The 20,064-nt window shown below is 39.3% G+C and overlaps 2 protein-coding genes across 2 annotated transcripts in view; one reads left to right on the forward strand and one right to left on the reverse strand.

The window, feature by feature from the left end:
- The window catches only part of LOC128527694 (uncharacterized), a 111,316-nt gene that overhangs the window by 59,989 nt on the left and 31,263 nt on the right, over nucleotides 1–20,064 (forward strand). The window lies entirely within an intron of this gene.
- mmp23bb (matrix metallopeptidase 23bb) lies at nucleotides 1,295–18,122 on the reverse strand. The gene is made up of 8 exons (XM_053500185.1): nucleotides 17,743–18,122; nucleotides 13,665–13,774; nucleotides 9,880–10,019; nucleotides 9,162–9,329; nucleotides 8,641–8,805; nucleotides 4,994–5,104; nucleotides 4,774–4,900; nucleotides 1,295–1,891 (listed from the first exon to the last, which is right to left on the reverse strand). The coding sequence occupies exons 1-8, from the start codon at nucleotides 17,821–17,823 to the stop codon at nucleotides 1,696–1,698; spliced, it is 1,098 nt and encodes a 365-aa protein (XP_053356160.1). The 5' UTR covers nucleotides 17,824–18,122; the 3' UTR covers nucleotides 1,295–1,695.

A 20,064-nucleotide genomic window follows, 5' to 3' on the forward strand; every position in this document is an offset into this window, starting at 1 on the left:
CAGGCAGGGGCAATGCTTTGGACTTGATCTTGCCAGCAGGAATGGAAACAGATTCCAAATGCTGAACTTGAAATCAACTCTAGAATTTTTGTCTGATTACTTGTAAGTGGAAGAATGAAGGAATAACACACACACACACACACACACATTTTGGCATATCCAAAATGATGCAATCCCTATACCATTCTCATATTCATTATTTAATTGAAATTCCCATGTACTGTAGTAAATAACTAAAATAACAATAACTAAATCAGTATCCAATAACTTACAGACCAGTCTGAATATATATATAGCATAATCACTGACTGTAACGCATGAAGTGAGGAAACCCACATGTCCCTGGGTAAACCATCTGAACAGACTGTACAGGACCTTGAGCCGTGAAGTGGAAACGCTACCAACTCCTCTGCCGTGTTGCACAACAAAAGTACAGTAATTATAAACCTACAAGTTTTATAGGGCAACCTGGCGGTTCATTAATTTATTTTTAATACCTATTTCACCTTTAACCTTCAGCCTATTCACACTCATTTATACATGGGGCAATACAGTATAGCTTAACCAGCTACTGGCATGTCTCTGGAGTGTGGAGGAAACCATGTGAAACACCACACAAGCAGGAACCTGAGCTGTGAGGCGGCAACATTAGTATTAAATACTAAAGATGGGAGGGAAAGATTGATTCAGTTACGCATCATGATTCTGTTGTGTGGCGATTTATCTATCGCCACGCTGACTCCAAAATCAATTGATTTTTTTACATTTATTTATATATTTGCATTTGAAGTGGTAAAATGTTTCAGTTTCTTTATAATCCTATAGGTAGCTTGCTGTAAACTATTTAAAAGTCCCCTGGTGACTTTATCCCCCTTACATGAACATCAAATTCTGATATACAGTACGTTAGAGGTCACTACAACAAATGATCCAGTCTGCATATTTGCTTTGGCACAGGTTTTACATTAGATGCCCCTCCTGATGCAACTCTTTTATCCAGGCTTGGGGCCGGCACTGAGAGTACACCCCTGTGGGATTCCCGGCCATGGAATCAAATCCTAAAGGCAGAGATATTTTCATAGTACTAAAATGACCAACCTGTTTAAATATATATTTAATGAAAAATATATACAAAAACGTTACCTGTGTGAATGTTTGTAGAGATTCGGTAACACTTTCTATTACTGTATTTTCTTTCCCGTATCTTTACTTTTCCCTATGTTTTCCAAAATGGCTTATAAAGTGATAAAGTGTCTACCTCACTTATTCTTTTTTCTCAGTGAGAACAGCCATCTTCAGTATGTTCTTTACTGCATATGGGCAATAAACACAAAAAAAAATATTCTCATATAAAGACATTTCTATAACTGCTAATTCTGTCTTAGGTCACTACTTTTGCTGTAATGAGGTTCAAAGAATAAAAAGTACTTCTTTGTAAAACTTGTGTCCAGTAAAGAAACAAAGTAATAAGTCAATAATATCCATACTTATTTAAAAAAACAAAGAAAAACAACAAACAAAAAAAACCCCTTAATGCTTAGGTTACTCCCTTGTGTTTCAACTCGAGTCTTCTGAAGCATTTCTGAATAATTCCAGTCCATGAAATCCTCCACAGAGAGCCTGAATGTGAGGTAATGACTCATTCGGAGGGGTCGAGAGTGCAGGAGGTAGTGTAAGGTCTCCGTCACTCCATCATCAACTGTTGTTCGAGGAACGTTCCGGTTTCAGCCTGATGGCCCACGAGTTAGCTGAAATGACACTGCCACGCCGGTGGATCTGGCAAGTATATGTTCCCTCGTTGAACTCGTTAGCCACGATGCGCAGGTTACGGTCTTTGATGGAGATGTAGCCGGGGATGGAGGTCAGCAGCTGTTCTCCGTCTTTATACCACCTGACGAGTTGAAGAGCACAGTGATTTGAAGTTGTTGGATACTAAACACTAGACTATGCTGATAGGTAATATGATATATAAAAATATAAACAGATACTTCAATGATCCCAAAGGGGGGTAAAATATATATATATGTGCATATACAGTATTATATTGTACAGTAGAGAAAATAAGTACAACTTATTCATTTTTAAATAAATTTTGTAACTGCTTTATCCATGCGTGTTTAAAAGTACAAAAACCCTTTTAAACTATCATTTAAACCAGCGCTGATCTAAAATGGCAATAAACTAGCACAACAATGCAGCTTGTTGGAAAGTAAAGTAGAAATGCTCTCTACCAGCATGGCTCTGACTGTATAGTAACAGCTTATACAGGAATTTGCATGGCAGCTGCTTTCATTTCTTTATTCTTTATATACACTTGTTAGTCTTTCGGCTGCTCCCGTCGAGGGGTCACCACAGTGTACCATCCGATCCGCACAACAACTTGGCACAGGTTCTACTCCGGGTGCCCTTCCTGATGCAACCCTTCCATTTTTATACGGGCTTGGAACCGAGCCTGCATCCAGTGGCTGGGGATTGGGCACTGGCTGGGAATCGAACCCGGGGCTTCCTCATGGCAGGCGAGAGACCCAACACTGAGCTACCAACGCTCATTCCTTATATACACTGCCTGGCCAAAATAAAAGTCACCTTTTCAGAAGGGCCTACACCAAGCAACGAAAACAACTAAGATTAGAAAGAAAAAACGGTCCTACTGATTATTAAAACCTGGAAGGGCAATGACAGAACTGTCAACTTAGTGGTCGAAAAAAACAAAAAAAACATCAGAAATGACCATGATCAGAGATAACACATAATGGTTGGTGAATTCTCATTATAAAAGATTTGACAGAAAAAAGCTTTATAGTGTTTTTTAGTGAAAGTAAGAGCATTAATTGTACACTGCAATTAAACCTAAAGGTGGTTGAAGAAAATGTTAGTGTGAGAGACTTTTTTCAGTCAGGCAGAGTGTCAGTGCATCAGTCATGTTAGCTGTGTTTTTACTTTCTGTCCTTATTTTCAACTGTGGAATGTGGATTTAAAAAAAAAAAAATATATATATATATATATATATATATATATACAGTGGTGTGAAAAACTATTTGCCACCTTCCTGATTTCTTATTCTTTTGCATGTTTGTCACACTTAAATGTTTCTGATCATCAAACACATTTAACTATTAGTCAAAGATAACACAAGTAAACACAAAATGCAGTTTTTAAATGATGGTTTTTATTATTTAGGGAGAAAAAAAATCCAAACTTACATGGCCCTGTGTGAAAAAGTAATTGCTCCCTGAACCTAATAACTGATTGGGCCACCCTTAGCAGCAATAACTGCAATCAAGTGTTTGCGATAACTTGCAACGAGTCTTTTACAGCGCTCTGGAGGAATTTTGGCCCACTCATCTTTGCAGAATTGTTGTAATTCAGTTTTATTTGAGAGTTTTCTAGCATGAACCGCCTTTTTAAGGTCATGCCACAACATCTTAATAGGATTCAGGTCAGGACTTTGACTGGGCCACTCCAAAGTCTTCATTTTGTTTTTCTTCAGCCATTCAGAGGTGGATTTGCTGGTGTGTTTTGGGTCATTGTCCTGCTGCAGCACCCAAGATCGCTTCAGCTTGAGTTGACGAACAGATGGCCGGACATTCTCCTTCAGGATTTTTTGGTAGACAGTAGAATTCATGGTTCCATCTATCACAGCAAGCCATCCAGGTCCTGAAGCAGCAAAACAACCCCAGACCATCACACTACCACCCCCATATTTTACTGTTGGTATGGTGTTCTTTTTCTGAAATGCTGTGTTACTTTTACGCCAGATGTAACGGGACACGCACCTTCCAAAAAGTTAAACTTTTGTCTCGTCGGTCCACAAGGTATTTTCCCAAAAGTCTTGGCAATCATTGAGATGTTTTTTAGCAAAATTGAGACGAGCCTTGATGTTCTTTTTGCTTAAGTGGTTTGCGCCTTGGAAATCTGCCATGTAGGCCGTTTTTGCCCAGTCTCTTTCTTTTGGTGGAGTCGTGAACACTGACCTTAATTGAGGCAAGTGAGGCCTGCAGTTCTTTAGTTGTTGTCCTGGGGTCTTTTGTGGCCTCTCGGATGAGTTGTCTCTGCGCTCTTGGGGTAATTTTGGTCGGCTGGCCACTCCTGGGAAGGTTCACCACTGTTCCATGTTTTTGCCATTTGTGGATGATGGCTCTCACTGTGGTTCGCTGGAGTCCCAAGGCTTTGGAAATGGCTTTATAACCTTTACCAGACTGATAGATCTCAATTACTTTTGTTCTCATTTTTTTCTGAATTTCTTTGGATCTTGGCATAATGTCTAGCTTTTGAGGTGCTTTTGGTCTACTTCTCTGTGTCAGGTAGCTCCTATTTAAGTGATTTTTTGATTGAAACAGGTGTGGCAGTAATCAGGCCTGGGGGTGACTACAGAAATTGAACTTTTAACTGTGATAAACCACAGTTAAGTTATTTTTTAACAAAAGGGGGCAATTACTTTTTCACACAGGGCCATGTAGATTTGGAGTTTTTTTTCTCCCTTAATAACATAATCTTCATTTAAAAACTGCATTTTGTGTTCAATTATGTTATCTTTGACTAATAGTTAACGGTTTTTGATGAGCAGAAACATTTAAGTGTGACAAACATGCAAAAGAATAAGAAATCAGGAAGGGGGCAAATAGTTTTTCACACCACTGTATATATATATATATATATATATATTAGTTCGTAACTCAAAGAAAAACAGATTAGAATTTTTAGTAAAAAATGTCAAATTTGACTTTTACCACCCAAGATTTTTTTTCCACCCAAGGTAAATATATGCACTACCTGACTTTTGGAGGCACTTTTGTGTTTTTGGTCCCACAGCGGAAGCCCACGACTTTTCCCCGAGGCACCATCTTGATCTTGACGTTGGCAGGAGGAGGAGTGGGAGTAGACCCAGCTTCCGGGGGCTCTGAGGTGCACACAACTCTCTTACATTCCAAAATGTTTTATACTCTAAAAATAATCGCAATAAACGCTTAAGATTTTACAGACAGAATCTCACCGTAACACAGGTCACAGCGCTGAGGGCAGTGTTTCTTCATGAAGCTCCGTCTACTCTCGCAGAAGCCTAACCGCGCCCAGGGGTCGCACACACGCTTCTTATCCAAGCAGCCTGGAAACACATGCATGCAGGTTTTATACGTATGTGGATCGGTCTTCATACAAGAATGGGAACCTGAGAAATAGATGAACCCATGCAGAGAACACTTACAACATAAAAATATGCATTTACAATAATACAATTGACTATTTGAAAAAAAGGAGAAAAAAAACAACAACAACAAGAAATAGCATAGAATAACATCATAATCCACATCCAGCCAGGGTATACGTGGAGTTAATTTTACCACCTCAAAGTTGATTATTTTTCCCATAAAACCATGTTCCAGAGTGTTTCCTTTCTCTTACCACAGAAACAATTTGACTTACAATTATTCTCTTACTTACTTTGTGCTTTTTAATCATGTATAGTAACATTTAGTGTTATGGAATGTTTGTAGGATGAGTTAAATCCAATTAAATCCATTAAGGAATAGTTTTAGATTAGAGTGTATCCTCTATTCAAAAGTAAATGACTTCTATGGAGCCAAAGTTGTTACTATAAAACCAGTCAAGTGTTAGAATGAGCACATTAATGGATCCCTGTTATCATCCTAAATCATAGCCATTTAATTTAACCCATACCTTCTGACCAATCAGATTCAAAAACTCAACCTTCACAACCTTCCTGTTGGAATAAACACTTCACAACATATCTTATCATATCAGTGTCCTTTTAAACAGTTAAACTGAAATCTCTAATCGAAATTATTTCATGTGTGAAGTGTTTAATCCAACAGGAATTTAACCAAAGAAGTAGGAAGTGTTTTATCTGCAGCTTTTAGGTTAGGTTAGGGCTTCCTGTCTTTTTAGAGAGATCCCGTCTCCTGCATTATGATTGATTAGATTCTTTCATATCTATACAAATCAGTGACCCTTCTGCAGTCAGACACCCAGTGCATGGAAGTAAAGCCTGGAGAGAGAATAGACCAATCAGGAATAGAAGCAAAATGTCCCTCCTGGAGTGTTGTGGTATAAAACATAAAAACATATTTCTAGCAAAAAGACCTTAATGTGAGTTTTCCATGTGAAAAATTAGACATGCTTAATTCTTTGGAGTTGTGGAACCTCACAGAACACCAGGCGGTCACTTGCGGTACCTAACACCATGTCTTACCGTGAGTCAAACCACGTAGAAGAGATAGGGGTGTTATACACCTTCAACACAAATGTAAAGCAATTTTTTTTTTCCGCATTATACTCTCACGAGAGCTGTACTGGACTCTATAAAAATTTCGCACCCCCCACACACACACACACATTTGGACATTTTATATATTCACATCCACACTAAAATGTTGTATATAATTGTAAATACTGGTTTCTGGTGCAGTGCACTGTCTATTTTTTTGTACAATACATACAGTGGTGTGAAAAACTATTTGCCCCCTTCCTGATTTCTTATTCTTTTGCATGTTTGTCACACTTAAATGTTTCTGCTCATCAAAAAACGTTAACTATTAGTCAAATATAACATAATTGAACACAAAATGCATTTTTTAAATGAAGGTTTACGTTATTAAGGGAGAAAAAAAAACTCCAAATCTACATTGCCCTGTGTGAAAAAGTGATTGCCCCCCTTGTTAAAAAATAACTTAACTGTGGTTTATCACAGTTAAAAGTTCAATTTCTGTAGTCACCCCCAGGCCTGATTACTGCCACACCTGTTTCAATCAAAAAATCACTTAAATAGGAGCTACCTGACACAGAGAAGTAGACCAAAAGCACCTCAAAAGCTAGACATTATGCCAAGATCCAAAGAAATTCAGAAAAAAATGAGAACAAAAGTAATTGAGATCTATCAGTCTGGTAAAGGTTATAAAGCCATTTCTAAAGCTTTGGGACTCCAGCGAACCACAGTGAGAGCCATTATCCACATATGGCAAAAACATGGAACAGTGGTGAACCTTCCCAGGAGTGGCCGGCCGACCAAAATTACCCCAAGAGCGCAGAGACAACTCATCCGAGAGGCCACAAAAGACCCCAGGACAACATCTAAAGAACTGCAGGCCTCACTTGCCTCAATTAAGGTCAGTGTTCACGACTCCACCATAAGAAAGAGACTGGGCAAAAATGGCCTGCATGGCAGATTTCCAAGGCGCAAACCACTTAAGCAAAAAGAACATCAAGGCTCGTCTCAATTTAGCTAAAAAACATCTCAATGATTGCCAAGACTTTTGGAAAAATACCTTGTGGACCGACGAGACAAAAGTTGAACTTTTTGGAAGGTGCGTGTCCCGTTACATCTGGCGTAAAAGTAACACAGCATTTCAGAAAAAAAACCTCATACCAACAGTAAAATATGGTGGTGGTAGTGTGATGGTCTGGGGTTGTTTTGCTGCTTCAGGACCTGGAAGACTTGCTGTGATAGATGGAACCATGAATTCTACTGTCTACCAAAAAATCCTGAAGGAGAATGTCCGGCCATCTGTTCGTCAACTCAAGCTGAAGCGATCTTGGGTGCTGCAGCAGGACAATGACCCAAAACACACCAGCAAATCCACTTCTGAATGGCTGAAGAAAAACAAAATGAAGACTTTGGAGTGGCCTAGTCAAAGTCCTGACCTGAATCCTATTGAGATGTTGTGGCACGACCTTAAAAAGGCGGTTCATGCTACAAAACCCTCAAATAAAGCTGAGTGGGCCAAAATTCCTCCAGAGCGCTGTAAAAGACTCGTTGCAAGTTATCAAAAATGCTTGATTGCAGTTATTGCTGCTAAGGGTGGCCCAATCAGTTATTAGGTTCAGGGGGCAATTACTTTTTCACACAGGGCCATGTAAGTTTGGATTTTTTTTCTCCCTAAATAATAAAAACCATCATTTAAAAACTGCATTTTGTGTTTACTTGTGTTATCTTTGACTAATAGTTAAATGTGTTTGATGATCAGAAACATTTTGTGTGACAAACATGCAAAAGAATAAGAAATCAGGAAGGGGGCAAATAGTTTTTCACACCACTGTATAAGCTACTTCCGCGATTTTTACATCTACAAATGTTTGTAGATTCACGGTTCGTTCGTCCCTGTACGTATTTTCTTGTTACATGTTCTAGCCAGATGTCTACGCTGTTATATTTTCATCAGTATCAGTAGTTCTTTGTTTTACATTCGTTTCCTTCCTGGGTGCGATGCCAAGTCTTGAGCTTGTCTCGTATTTGTTCACTCAGTGTTTAAAATAAACATTCCACAAATGTGTCTAACTCGTGTATTAGGACCTCCCCCTTACTAGGCTGGCCCCTCAATGAAGAGCACTGAAGGAAGTGGCCTGTTGCCAAACTGAAGATCTTAGGCCTACTATAAAAACAACAACCAGTGGACCACACCGATCTCCTCTGTGATTGTTTTTCAAGATACTGCTTAGCAGTTAAAGTTCTGTACTAAACACAAGAAGGTACAAGTACAAATAAGTCAGTATAACTGCAAATCCAAGGAATTCCAGTTGCACTTTTGACCAAAGCTTCTTGCCCCGTTAGCCCTGATGGATAATCTTAATAAAAAAAAAATAATCAATGAATAAATATAAATATGAGTTAGTTACAGAGTGGTTTACCATAAAGACGCTGAATTCCCCAGATATCATCCTGAGCGATGTCTCGCTGTCCCGTGTATGTTGCGTTGGGGTGCATCAGAGCACCGGGGTCACGTGAATGCCACAAACCGAGAGCATGTCCGATCTCATGAGCTGCCACCTGAACCAGGTCATTCAGCCATACACCTGAGCATGGAGAAGTGAAGGAGTAGAAATAACAGGAAAATGGATAAAAAATTGGCCATTAATTCCAGTAGAAGAAAAACTAGAAATATGATTAGTGACATTGACCTTTTAATGCCAAAATTTCAGCATCAATAAAGTAATAATTCAATATTATACAAATTTACACATCTCTGTATGTTTTTATCCATCTAATATGAGATCTCGAAATAGCCTCAAGGACTCTATTCTTGGATTAAAGAAGTCTCAAGCATAGACAAATCACAGCACATTAAGCTTTATCTGCTCATGTGTCTCAACTGTCTACAAGTCTACATAACCCATCATCATGTAACGTTCACAATGTCTGCCACATGTACCCTGTTTCCAGCTGAAACGAGATTTGCCCAAGATCCAGAACTCGTGGTTGTCAAAGTGAATCTCCCCTCTCGGGGGCAGGAAGGCATGAGCCAGCTCTCCGTTCAGCCCATCGAAGCAGGGGTGCAGTGGAGACCACCAGCAGTCTGTGTGATTAAACATGTAGAAACCTGTGTAGGAACAGACCTAGAGTTGGTCAGTGAGCATTTTTTTATAGTACATTATGAAAAGTGTTTACAATTATTAAGTGTAATACATCAGTACCAAACAAGCATACACCCACTTTTCTACCTATGCACACAAATTTTTATGCTATGTACATAAATTGTTCATTTGAGTGGTTTCGCATATCCCGGTTAGGAAGCTGGGGTCAGCCAGGATATAGTACCGCTGGAGAAGATAAGGTTAAGAGGGCGTCGCTCAAAGCCTCAACCGGGGCATCCTGGCTGTTCTGGGGCTTAACCCCCGACCTTCTGATCAGTAAACTCAGAGCTTTAACCGTTAGAGCCACCACTACCCCAAATACAATTCTATACAACATGATAATCATCCTTGATGCTTGCTTAAAATCTTTTAAGGGACACATACAGTAGCATTTGATGGAAGATGACTCGGATTAATCTCTGATATAAACTTTTACAGCAGATAGAGACCAGGATACAAAGATAATTTAGACAAAACAGATCTCAATCTGCATTATAACTTCACCTTCAAGCTTACCTATGGTGATATCAGCACTCGTGTTGGGGTCTGTGATCTCTGCAAAAGTCAATGGCGAAACATCGCTCCACTTGTTGAAGGCAATACTGATGGCTTTACGGGTATCATCCTTGCTTAGCGTATTGGGAAACGTAATGATCCTTTAGGAAAAAAAAGATGATGATGTTACTCAGTTCGTTCAAAACATATTGAGGATAAAGAACACCAATAAACACAGCAACACAGATTTTAATATCACTTATAGCCATCTTTTTTATGAGCTGGACCACAGACACTCATGAGCTATGTTTGCTATCTTCTGTACATTTTGTGTTTCCATGTAGAATCTGCATAAAATCACCATTAAATCTGACTACCCGTTAAGATATTGAGTAGGTCTCCTCTTTTACCACCAAAACAATGATGAGCTGTGTGTTATGACGTCTTTCTACAGGAACCAGCATTAACCTTTTCCTCAGTAGCTGCAGTAGCTACACGGTCCAGCCTTCACTCCCAATGTGCAACCGTGAGCCTTGGTCACCCCCCGACCCTGTGCCTTCCTTGGACCACTTTTGACCACTGAAGCCTGGGAACATCCGACAAAAGCTGCAGGTTTTTAAGTTGCTCTGACCCAGTCATCAGTAGCTATCACAATTTGGCCCTTGTCCCAGTAGCTACAGTTACAATATGTCATTACAATGGCACCTGAAAGTGGGTTGGGTATATTAAGGAGCAAGTGAATCTTTTGTTCCCAGAAGTTGATGTGTTGGAAGCAGAAAATATGGGCGAGTGTAAGTATTTGAGTTACTTTGTCAAGGGACAAATTGTGATAGCAATAAAAAAGCCACTAACATGAGGTGGCAAGCCAACTTAGCTTATGGCTTGTAATCTTACCAGTTATCACCAGCTCAATTTGATTTTAAATGATCTGACAGTGGCATAGTGATTAGCACTGTCACCTCACACCTCCAGGGTTGAGAGATCGATTCCTGCCCTTAAGTGTGTGCGTGGAATTTGGATTGCTTATGCTCCTCAGGCTCGGTGGGTTTCCTCCTGCTCCTACCATACATGCAGATTAGACTCAATGTCATTCTCTAATTTTCTGTGGTGTGTTTGTGTTTGCCCAGCAATGGATTGCCATGCTGTCTAGGGCGTATCCTGCCTCATGCTAGACTCCAGGCTTCCTGCGACCCTGTACTATTACTTGCATTTGTCTTTCTCTAATGACTCTCAGCAGTATGGACCGAAACACAGACAAAAACTGGTGGTTTTTAGAAAAAAAAAAAACCAAGCATGTTTTACAGTTTATTTACAGTGTGAGGAAATGGGGTAAGGTCAAAAGAACTGAGATACTTTCTTAAAATATGCTGGTGTCAGGACTCTGCAGTGTGGGTTAAGTGAGGGCTTGATGACATATGCACCCTGCCATGAGGCAAGAAACTTGCAAGGGGGGCTGGGGAATAGGGGAGGAGGCCAGTGCTGGTCTGTTGTGAACTTGACCCAGTCAATCTATTCTTCAGCTTTTTTACTTATAAGATCATTGAGCAGTACGGCAAAAAAGTGATTATTTCCAGGTCCCCCTAGCCACAACCAGGAGTCCCATGGACTTTTCATGAAAGAAAATTTCAAATTTTGTCAAGCCAGTGAAGGATGGTGGCTTCTTCTGGATGGTGAAATGGCAATGTAGGGGAGGAAGACCTATTTGCATCCCCTTTTTTTTCTACCACCATCCTAAGCATGGCCTTGTGTGTCTAGCCGAATATTTTGACCAGACAAACAGCTATAGTGTTAAAAACAGATCAGGAGACTGCCTATGTGCAACAGCTAGCAGAGGTCAGACAGCAAAGGAGCATGAGTGTTTGACACCAGCTTGACCTAGGTAATGGGGGAAAGTAGAAAAAATAGCTGCAGTCAACTAGTCAAGTCTTCATTGTTGCAGGGAAGTGAGGATCTGACTCAGAAAACAGGGTGTCATCCTGTGGTGTGTTCATCCGTCACCACTCTTACCATGATACATTGAGCACTGGACAGGAATCCCTGGGTCATGATTCAAGCCTGAATACAGACCGACATCATGGCAAAGTTCTCCAGAATCTCTTTATTGGTGGCAGAATTTTTATTCCCACTGTGGTTCACGGCCCAGGTAAGCTGGAATCTTTGCAGCCCGTTTAGCCGCCACCACTCATGCTGTCTGCTAGTCAGACTAAAGCCAGGATTAAGTGATGCAGAGAAGCCCGTCAGGTTGCCATCTTAGAGAACCTTCAGGCCAGTGTGTTCAATTGGGAAATTCGGGGGCTATGCTGGTGAGAATGACGGCACAGAAAGTCATGATTTCTCTTTTTACGATGAAATAGTTGACCTGCTGCATCTCCCTATTGAGCAGGGGAGCGAGCACAGGGTCCCAGTCTTTCCCAGGACCACAAGTTTAAAACAATCACGCGGCATGAAGAGTGGACCCAATCCAGTCTTTCCCGGAACCACTCTTTACACGCTGTGATTTTCTCAAACATGTGGAGGAAAGCCTGGCTGTGAGCTTGGGAATGAAGCACTAGACATCAAGGCAGGAAGAATGATGCCCATGGGCCATCCCCTGGGTAACTGCATGTTGCTGGATGAGGTATAGTAAAAATTGGTCTATCTCTTATGGGTTTGGGTTCAGGCCCGTATTCCCTTGAACAAATGTTCCTTTATTTACAGTGCAGAAAAACTGGGTATGTTCAGAAGAACTGAGAGGTTGAGTGGTTCTGCAAAGTGTCTCCAGTTGGTATGGACGTCATCTGCTAATGACGCGGGTGCCTGCTCAGTTGTTTAAACTACAGACTACATTAAATCTTCTCCCATTTCTTCAAAGAGGGTGAAAAGTCGAGGTGATCGTGGTGTAGCAGCAGTGTGGTGGTGTTTGTTTGCACCTCCCCATAGCCACATGGCTTCTGAAATTCCACAACAATGTGGGGGCTGTCCTGCACAGCAGATGGTGTGTCTGTGATGTAGGCCCATCTCCACACTGTATTTGGATTCAGTCCCAGTAGAAATTCCATTATGGTGTGTGAAGTCTGGTTCTAAAAGGTCCTTTACCTCTGTTACATCACTCAAGTTCATAACCAGAATAAGACAACACATACTCATGTTTTTTTGTTCGTCTCCTGTGTTTCATATCTCACTCGCTTCCACATAAGGATCTCAGTGCACACCTCTAGTCTTAATCACATGATACAGCCTTTCTTCAAGCTTTCTTAAAAATATCTATATTTGTATCAGTTAAGAACACATTATCTTTTTGTTCGGGATAATGTATTTATATTTCTTTTCTATATCTCTCCTCTCCATTCACTAATGCTAAGTTGAAGAAATGCCTACATTAAGTATTTAGCTTCCTAGAAGTAAGCAATAGGTTCTTTTATTTTTGGCTTGCTACTTCTTTTGGTCCTTAGTTGGTCTTTTAAAGGACAAAATGGCTGTGGTGTCTTGTAACTTATGGAGAGTCATGTCAATTATCAATAATCAATGCATCATATAGTGATTGTGTCCACTCTGTCCAGTCTGATGCTTAAAAAATGCTTTTTAGGAAATGTGTCTTGTCCATCTCAGGTTTCCTGGTGGAGAGTAACAGGAGAAAGGAAAGACGGCACAGACAAGACACATTTACTGACTGCTGTTCACATCACCCATGCCTTATACAATATGAGCAAATATGTCTTACTTCCATACAGCAACTCTTTTTTTAATCAACAAATTAACACTTTTATGGTGGTATGTTATGTGGAGGAACTATAAAAATAAGTTCCTTAATATTTCCTGACTCTCACTTGTAGGTGATGTTGAAGTGTTGCCACTTGTAGCCCAGCGGGTTAATGGCGTAACGTTTGGCTCGAACTGGTGATTCTCTCGGTCCTCCGCTTGCAGACGCACAACACCCCTGATGGCCAAGACGCAACAAAAAAACATTATCACTGAATCATTAAAATAATTCAGTACTTATTCAAAGTGATAATGCAACATATCAAATCATGTTTACGTCAACAGTTTTGCATGGGAGCTAACTTATGTTACTCTAGTTTGTGTAAAATGGCTTACCTTGGCTTCTAAATTTGGTCACAAAATGAGCACTTCATCTACAAGGGTGAGTCAACAACTATCCAGACTTGTTATACATAAGATATTGAGAGTGGACTACAAAGTATGGAACAGAAATATCTTCAACTACAGACCAAGAAAACGTACAAAAGAAGTCAACCATCAGCTGGAAAACTGATGCTTACAGCTTTCTGGGATTCTTAAGGGCCAGTGTTGAATCATTATCAGGAAAAAGGTTCAACAATCAACAGTGCTTGTTACAGTGAGAAACTTATTGAAGAACTTAGGAATAAACAGGGTGCTTCTCTCCAAAGGTATTGTGATCTTGCATAACAGTGCATGTCCATACACTTCTGCCCACTATGTCGACACTTTGCTAAAACTTTGTTCTGAGGTGTTAAAGCGTCCTCCCTATAGTCCTGATGTTGCTCCATCAGACTTTCACCCATTTGGTCCCCTGAAAGCAGCCATAAGAGGACGAAGATTCATTTCTGATGGAAAAATTAAAACCGCTGTGTATTCATGGCTCAGCCTAAAACATTATTAATTAGGGAATACGAAAGCTTTTTCAAAGTCTATTAAAATGCAAAAATGTGTCAAAAAATATACTTTTAATTTTTAAAGGTAAATTAAAATCAATTTTACAGCCAGACTATGGATCATTTTTAAATCACAATTGAAAAGATCAAAGTGTAGGAGTGCAGACATCCAAAATCTGATATTTGCTGAATAAGTGCATGTAACATTCCCAAGTTCAAACTGCGAACTTCCCGTTATTTTCGTTCCCCTATCCGTCTCTTTCATCTGCACCCCTTTCATCCTTAACAGCGACAGTGACAAACAGGGCCCTTTTACGATCTTAGACATGGACACCAGGGCATCAGTCATTAGCATGTAAACTAACTAATTAGCTGATGTTAATTAACAAGTCACCTACAGTACATCACAGTATATTTTTTGTACAAATGTTACTAGACAAAACGCAGAGCTCTTCATAAAACAAACTATGAATGCAATGCTAGAAATATACCTCAGGTTGGGAAGGTGGGGGATAGAGGGTGGCAAAGATACAGAGCATAAAAAGTCATAACCATGAAAGAGGCTTAAAGAACTAAATGGGGCAGAAGAGCTACCGAAAGGAAGCGAGGCACTGAAATAATGCCGCCCAGATGTTGAACCCAAATCCCTGTTGCAAGCCTCAGTCCTCCATCTCCTCATTTTCCCAGCTGCAGATCACTTCGTAAGAGCTGAAATATCTGTCACCCACATGTGAAGAAAAGCACATTCACTCCTCCACTTTCTAGTGACCTTTTTTTTTCTTTCCAACTCGCTCCAGTCAGGAAGAACCTTCAATGGATAACTTCATTTTGTTAAAAAAACAAAAAAAAGGTTGCGCTTCCTGCCACAGCAGGACTATGAATGAATCCTCAAAAGCCTGTGATGATCTTTGATTATGCGAGCCTCATGTCTTACACATAGTGCTTGATAGTAGAAACAAATGCTTGAAATGCTTGAATGCCATATTAATTTGGAGTGATCCTGCTGCTTTCTCAAGTTCCAATATTCCCAGCACATTTCTTTAAGGACAGCGTGACTGCGGCCGAGTACGACTTGAAGCTATTGATTTTTCCCTGGGGTTTTATGACACTAAATAATGAATCAACATATATCCTGCTGAGGTTTGGAGCAGCAGGTTACGATATGCTGATTTCAAAGAAGGGTTTATTGGTGTGGAAAATGCCTGTCCTTAAACTGAGCATAGTAATAACTATCTAATTTACTGGAGCAAAAAAAACAAAAAAAAACCACACACTACTTAGGTGACTCCTGAATCCAGAATTAAACCCCACCTTAAAATAGTATTGATGTGTTAAGTGATATCAGTTCTTGGCCGATGCAGTATTTTCTTTATTTCCATGCAAACTTATTAGTTGTGTGTTCATGGATGTTTAATAGAACAAAAAAACAAACAAACATGATTTCATTAATGGCTCAAGAAAACAAAAATGGTCAGTGGGGAAAAGTGGACACTATTGTAGACACGGCAAACTCCAGACTCCTTTTTCTAAAATGCAATGTGAATTAAAAAATCCAGTTCCACCAAATTATGGCAGGAACTCGGCTCAATTAGATATCAGTCTGTTAAATGGCTTGCATGATGGCATTGATGGATTTGGAACCTGATCTGTTTGAGCAGAGCATATAAATGAGAGGAGAGAGCGAGAGCTGGACAGTGTGAAGGACTAAAGCACTGCTGCATCCCTTTTTTATTTATTAACAAGCAGTCAAACAGAAATATAGCATAAACATGAGCAAATCTTAGCTAAATAATTATACATATCATTATGAAAGTCATCCAGGGAGGATTTGTCTATAAAAAGGCCTTTAGATGCTTCCGATTTTGGAATTTCCTGCATCCATTGTTCTTTAGCTTCATATTCTGTCATTCGCTCCAGCCTTATTTCAGAATGTATGTGAGTCAACTCATGAATATTAATGATTTTTGGGGCGCTGCTTTTGAATATTCATGAGTGAATGGGTGTTCTCAGTGAAATTGAGTCTGAAGGAAACTCTCTAAACTAACAAACAAACAAAAGTAAAATAAGCTGAAATGTGTTTCTCAGAAGTGATCGAATTCTCTGAAGTCAAACAAAAAAATGGCAAAATTAATAATAATAAAAATCTAATTCAAATGTTTTTTGTCACGTACACAACTATACACAGTACAACGTGCAGTGAAATGCTTAAAAACAGAGATAAGACAAAATAGAAATAGAGAGATTTTACTGCAAATAAAGAGAAATTGCAGTTCTAATTTGAGATGAATGAACAATCACCAAATTTACAGATTTCCAACGTTACAATAAAATATAATAATAAAAATAGAAATAAATATGAAATGTATAAATTATGAGTGAAACATGAAGTATAAAATGATGTGTGTGTGTCAGCAGTTATTGTCTATGTTTTAGCATTATAAAATCATTAAATCTATATTATTATACTGTAAATGTATCATTTTTTTTCAATAAATATATCCCAAATGGGCAGCACAGTGGCTTAGCACAGTCGCCTTGCACTTCCCTGCATGTAGTGTAGTTTGTATGTTCTCCCCGTGGTTGGTGGGTTTCCTCTGGGTTCTCCGGTTTCCTTCCACAGTCTAAAGACATGCAGGTTAGTCTGACTGGCGTTCACAAACTGCCCATATTGTGTAAATGAAAGTGTGTGTGTGTGTGTGTGTGTGTGGCCCTGAGATTTAGAGCATGAGACGGGGCAGACCCTGGACAAGGTCCCAATCCTATGAATCCATGAACTGTGGGAGAAAACCAGAGTACCTGGAGGAAACCCATCAAGCACGGGGAGAACATAGCGGGAATCGAACCCGAAAAGTGGAGGTGCAAGGGTGACAGTGCTAAACCATACGACACCGTGCCCCCTTCTTTATATATATATATATATATATAAAAGAAAAACATTTTATGGTTGTAAAAGCAGAAAGTTGCAGTTTACACCAACATAGTTTGGAAAATAATCTTAAAATTGGTGTTTGTTCATCACTTCTCGCCGGTAATATCGCGATACTTGACGATAATTCTTTTTTATTATTTATATAATTCGATCTCTGGGGATGAAACAGAAAACATGGGGGTAAACTGATCTCTTTCTCCCTCTTAAGGGACTGAAAGATATTTTTTTAATGAATAAAGGTCTATTTATCCCTTATAGATTGTTATATCGATAATATTCGGTACTGTATTTAATAAACGCACACAGCCTGATTAACCGACTTAATTAATGAGTTTGCTTTACCTGTTCCGTCCTCCAGATGCCCAGAGAAAACATCATCACCAACACCAACAGTGTCACAGTCACTATCCAAATCCACCGCATCTCCAAAACACAGTCTTTTGGCGTTTATTTAAGTTGTTTTATTATTATTATTTAACAAAACGCGATATTTTTGCACGCGAGTTTATTCTAAACCGCACTCAACTCACGCGCGCCGGGTGTTTCACTCCTCCATCCAAAATAAACTGGAAAAAAAAAACCCTGCAAAACTGTTTAACTAAAAGTCTATTCCTGTATCCACAGAAAACTTTCGGTTCCTAACCCTCCACCTTGTCCTCACACCGAGACGACCTTATCCGCGTTTATCGCTGTTTTAGTCGCATCCTAACTTCAGCCATGTGTCCAGCGCGCGGACACCGGAGCTCTGTGGAGAGCGATTCACCACTGAACCGATTCCTCCGTGAACGACTCTTCGAAGGTGAATCATTCGTGTGAATCGGTTCGAAGATGTATGTGTTAGAACATAAATTCAGAGGTTTCATAGGATGCAGGTTAATGTTTATGATTTACTAATTAAACCAAACGAATTTGATTGTTTTTTTTTATATTTAAAAATATATATATACAACATGTATATTTTTATATTGCTTATTTTATAATAAAAATCTTTCCGTGTAATTTTATCATAAACAATATTTATTTATTTAGTTCCCAGCTAGCTAGCAAATTAGGTCTCTAAGTTAGCTAGTTAGTTTTTTGTTAATTTATGTTGTTAATTTATGTTCCATGTAGCACCTTGGTCCTGGAGGAACGTTGTTTCATTTCACTAAGTGTATATGGTTAAAGCCTACTTGACTTGACTTGACTTGAACATTTCCAAAAAAAATTATTTAGTCATGTGACTAGGGATCATTACAATTTTTAAGGTAGAAACTCACTCACTCATCATCTTTACTGCTTTATCCTGTATACAGGGTTGGGGTAGCCTAGAGACTATTCGCAAAATACTTCAGTACGGGCAATTTGGGAACACCAATTATCCTAATCTGCATGTCTTTGGACGGTTAGAGGAAACTGGAATACCTGGAGGAAACACCACCAAGCACGGGGAGAACATGCAAACTCCTTGCACATTGATCCCAGGCGTGAATCCAACCTCGACCCTGGAGGTGCAAGGCCACAGTGCTAACCACTAAGCCACTGTACCACCTAAGGTAGAAACATCACTGGCAAATACTGTAGCTGAAAAAAGAGAAACGCAATACAGTTCTGCAAAGAAGAGATGTAAAGAGAAACCAAACACTTTTTAATCACAGTAGAGTTAACGTACGACAAACATCAGCTTGAAAAGTACATAAATTTGCAGGAATTCTGGTATTGCAAAAAATGCTGCAGACCTTGAGTATTACGAAAAAACATAGAACAAAAATAGGAATACAATTTATAATATTTGGTGTATACTCACAAATCTTAACAAGTCTAAAAAAAATCTGTAATATAAGCTAGATACACCTTTTTTGTTTCCTAAAATCAATCAGAAAAGTATTACCAATACAGAAATTTCCAGTGTCTGAAAGGTATGTTAATTTATGCACTCAGTATTTGGTTCAGGCCTCCTTTACCAGGAATTACTGAATCAATGTGGCATGGCATCGAGGCAGTCAGCAATGGTGAGCTGTTATTGAAGACCAGGTTGCTTTAAAAGCAGACTACAGCTCATCTGTATTGCTGCTTCAGTTGTTTCTCATCTTTATTTTGACAATAACCCATAGATTCTCTATGAGGTTCAGGTCGGGTGAGTTGGCTGGCCAATCAAGCACAGTAATATCATGGTCAGCAAACTATAATGGTAGTCCTGGCACTGTGGGCGCATGCTAAGTCCTGGCTTGAGACTAGGAATTAAACAGTTGTAATGCATTTCTGGAGACAACAAGCAAGTCGTATATATATAGATGAAGATGAACCAACTCAAATGTTTGGTTTCAAGTGGAAAAATCTCATGCAGATTGGCAGTGATAAATGAGATGCTGCCTCTTAAATCGTTTCGTGCATGTATAAACAACAATGAGACAGTTTCAACATAAACAATCCATAAACCTTGGAATAAAAATATTTTTTTTACCTTTTGGCCTTTATATACTACCACATTGAATTTGAAATGAAACATTTGAGATGTGAGTGAAGTCTAGACTTTAGCTTTAATTTAAAGGGTTTTGACAAAATTGGCATTTACCATTCAGAAATGGCAACTTTGCAACGAAACGCAAATGTAACACTAAGTCCTTTTTTATCAAGAAAAGTCCCGGACCTTTTATCTCCTTGATTAGTAACGGAGTAATATGG

This window comes from Clarias gariepinus, chromosome 7, assembly GCF_024256425.1.
Source record: "Clarias gariepinus isolate MV-2021 ecotype Netherlands chromosome 7, CGAR_prim_01v2, whole genome shotgun sequence".
Classification (NCBI taxonomy): Eukaryota; Metazoa; Chordata; class Actinopteri; order Siluriformes; family Clariidae; genus Clarias; species Clarias gariepinus.